The sequence below is a fragment of the Tachysurus fulvidraco genome, chromosome 22, assembly GCF_022655615.1.
Source record: "Tachysurus fulvidraco isolate hzauxx_2018 chromosome 22, HZAU_PFXX_2.0, whole genome shotgun sequence".
Lineage (NCBI taxonomy): Eukaryota > Metazoa > Chordata > Actinopteri > Siluriformes > Bagridae > Tachysurus > Tachysurus fulvidraco.
In genome coordinates this window covers 474,983-478,177 of record NC_062539.1, presented here as the reverse complement: position 1 = coordinate 478,177, position 3,195 = coordinate 474,983, and the positions used below count along the sequence as shown (strand labels likewise).

General features: G+C 42.0%; 1 protein-coding gene across 2 annotated transcripts in view; it reads right to left on the bottom strand.

Annotated features, from left to right (window-relative positions):
* Window positions 1-2,308: 2,308 nt before the first annotated feature.
* Window positions 2,309-3,195, bottom strand: part of LOC113663251 (netrin-G1) — a 26,905-nt gene continuing 26,018 nt past the window's right edge. For both annotated transcript variants that reach the window (XM_047806157.1, XM_047806158.1), the window contains exon 7: window positions 2,309-2,958. In XM_047806157.1, coding sequence (XP_047662113.1) covers window positions 2,729-2,958 — 230 coding nt within the window. In that variant the 3' untranslated portion in view covers window positions 2,309-2,728. The remainder of the gene's footprint in view (window positions 2,959-3,195) is intronic.

The window sequence follows — 3,195 nt, the reverse complement described above, 5'->3', positions numbered from 1 at the left end:
TTGTGCTGTTGTTAATGACTCATTTTTCTGACTCAGCAAAACTCCTCCAGCTTGTTACTGTTTTTTCCACAATTCGAGGCAGGTGCTCTCTCTCTCTGTCTCTCTCTCCCTTTCTCTCTGTCTCTCTCTCTCTGTCTCTCTCTGTCTCTCTCTCTCTCTCTCTCTCTCTCACACACACACACACACACACAATTTTACAAAATGTGACAAATATCCAGTGCAGATGAAACAGTTTCAGAAATCATCACCTTTCAGTTAAACAGAGAATAAAAATGTTCTTAATAATTCTTCACTTATTTATTTCTCAAATGAGATCAAATAAATATGTCAGTGAGCAGCAGTTGGAGCTCCGCTGCTCTGAGCTGAAACAGGAGACAGTAAAGGGTAAAAATGTCAACATCCTCCTGGATGACATCATCTTCTTTGCCATCATCGTCTTCACCATCATCTTCTTCACCATCATCTTCTTCACCATCATCTTCTTCACCATCATCTATCCTCTGCTTATGTTTGATTTAATGTGTTTTGTTTTGTGATTAAAGTTGAGAGCAAACATCAGATTAATAATGATTTCATTTTCCATTTGGATCCTAATCCTTCCTGATTAATGCAGACGTCCTCATCTTATTAGTAACACACACACATACACACACACTCTCTCTCTCTTACACACACACGCACTCTCTCTCACACACACACGCACGCACACACACTCTCTCACACACACACTCTTTCTCTCTCACACACACATGCACACACACTCTCACTCTCTCTCTTTCTCTCTCTCACACACACACACTCTCTCTCTCTCTCACACACACGCACTCTCTCTCTTTCTTTCACACACACTCTCTCTCTTTCTCTCTCTCTCACACACGCACACACACACTCTCTCTCTTTCTCTCTCACACACTGCTGATATAAACCTGTACAGATCAGCTATGTCATGTTTATTTCATGTCCCTCATTAAAGTAACTACACAATGTGTTGAAAATGTATTTATTTTTTTAATATTTTACTACATTCAGCTTTCATATGAGTTCTCGTTCATCTGTGAAAACAAAGCTAATGACTGCTACGCTTTAATTACGTGGAGCGAAAATAAGCAAACAAGCAAGTGCAGTGAGCGAGTGAGGAATAAAGCGAAACCTCAGGATTTATCCACTTAGAGTCATAACACAGGCTCACAGACGAGTTTCAGCTCCATTAGTCAGTAGCATTCCCTGTAACAGTACAACACTGGGGCGCAGGGCGTGTGTCAGTCAGCTGGGGTTTTATATCATTTACACAAATACAAAATTCATATTTACTGTTGATTTTTTTTTTACATAAAAATGTACAACTCTGTCCATTTTATCCCCTTAAAGTTCACATTAACATCATGTTCTGTTTTTGTTTTCTTCTGTTCAATACCTAATCTCACATTATTGTGCAACATTATTATTATTATTATTGTTGTTGTTCTTATTGTTTATATATACATATATATATATATATGTGTGTGTGTGTGTGTGTGTGTGTGTGTGTGTGTTCTGTTGTTCTTGCTCCACAGTTAAAGTCTCTTCTTGGAACGCTTCCATTACAAAAGTTCTGTTCAACAGAAACTGACCAACCTGTGGACTGAGGATCGGTGTATAAACACACACTAACGGTGGAAGGTTTGGAAGCCAAACACATAATGTCTCCTGTGTGTGCAGTGATGTCATAAACCTGGACTCTGTTGTGTGTGTGTGTCCTAGTGTGTGTTCTGGTGTGTGTGTGTGTGCTGGTGTGTGTGTGTCCTAGTATGTGTTCTGTTGTGTGTGTGTGTTCTGATGTGTGTGTGTGTTCTGGTGTGTGTGTCCTAGTGTGTGTTCTGTTGTGTGTGTGTCCTAGTGTGTGTTCTGTTGTGTGTGTGTTCTGATGTGTGTGTGTCCTAGTGTGTGTTCTGTTGTGTGTGTGTTCTGATGTGTGTGTGTCCTAGTGTGTGTTCTGTTGTGTGTGTGTGTTCTGGTGTGTGTGTCCTAGTGTGTGTTCTGTTGTGTGTTCTGATGTATGTGTGTCCTAGTGTGTGTTCTGTTGTGTGTCCTAATGTGTGTTCTGTTGTGTGTGTGTTCTAATGTGTGTGTGTCCTAGTATGTGTTCTGTTGTGTGTGTTCTGATGTGTGTGTGTCCTAGTGTGTGTTCTGTTGCGTGTGTGTTCTGATGTGTGTGTGTCCTAGTGTGTGTTCTGGTGTGTGTGTGTTCTGGTGTGTGTGTCCTAGTGTGTGTTCTGATGTGTGTGTCCTAGTGTGTGTTCTGTTGTGTGTGTGTGTCCTAGTGTGTGTTCTGTTGTGTGTGTGTGTTCTGGTGTGTGTGTCCTAGTGTGTGTTCTGGTGTGTGTGTGTCCTAGTGTGTGTTCTGGTGTGTGTGTGTCCTAGTGTGTGTTCTGGTGTGTGTGTCCTAGTGTGTGGTGACAGACCTAAGTCTGAGCCGTGTGGTGTTAAATAAATCGTACCTACTGATGATGTCAGAGGGGGCGTGGCTAAAATCATGCTGAATGAGAATTGATAAGATCATGTACTTATTGTATATTAGTATTATTTTCTTAAATTTAAATAATTTCTGCTTTTATTGTCTTACAAACAGCTGCTTGCACACCTACAGCCTGCACTGTGTGTGTGTGTGTGTGTCTGTGTGTGTGTGTGTGTGCGCATATGTTTTGTCCTTCATCCTCTGGCTGAGTGTAAATGTGTCTCTGTCCTTCACTTAGACACAGAAGAAAGAGCAGAGCGAGAAAGCAAGTGAATAAAAGAGAGCGAGAGCTGAGAGATGGAGACGGTCTCGTCCTGACGGAAGCTCCTCACAGGACCGGCCGCCACGGCATCGCTCTGTTTCACACAAAAGCCCTGAGAATCCCGGAGGACAGACGCAGCTCTGGTGCTGAACACACACTCCACCGTTCTGACAGCGCAGCAGCACGTCGTCACACACTCGTGCTGAGGAGAGAAACGAGAAACACACACTCGTGGGAGCAGATCTGATTAAAGAGTGTGAGATCAGATCAGAGCTGGAATAATGTTCATTAACTGAACACCTCAGCGTGGTGTGATGATGGAGCGGGTGTGACATCAATATGTAAAATAGTGGGTGGAGTCAATGTAAATTAGCTCAGGTGTAAATGGGTAGTATAGTGAATAATAATGATGGGATAATTTATTTATTTAAATAATACG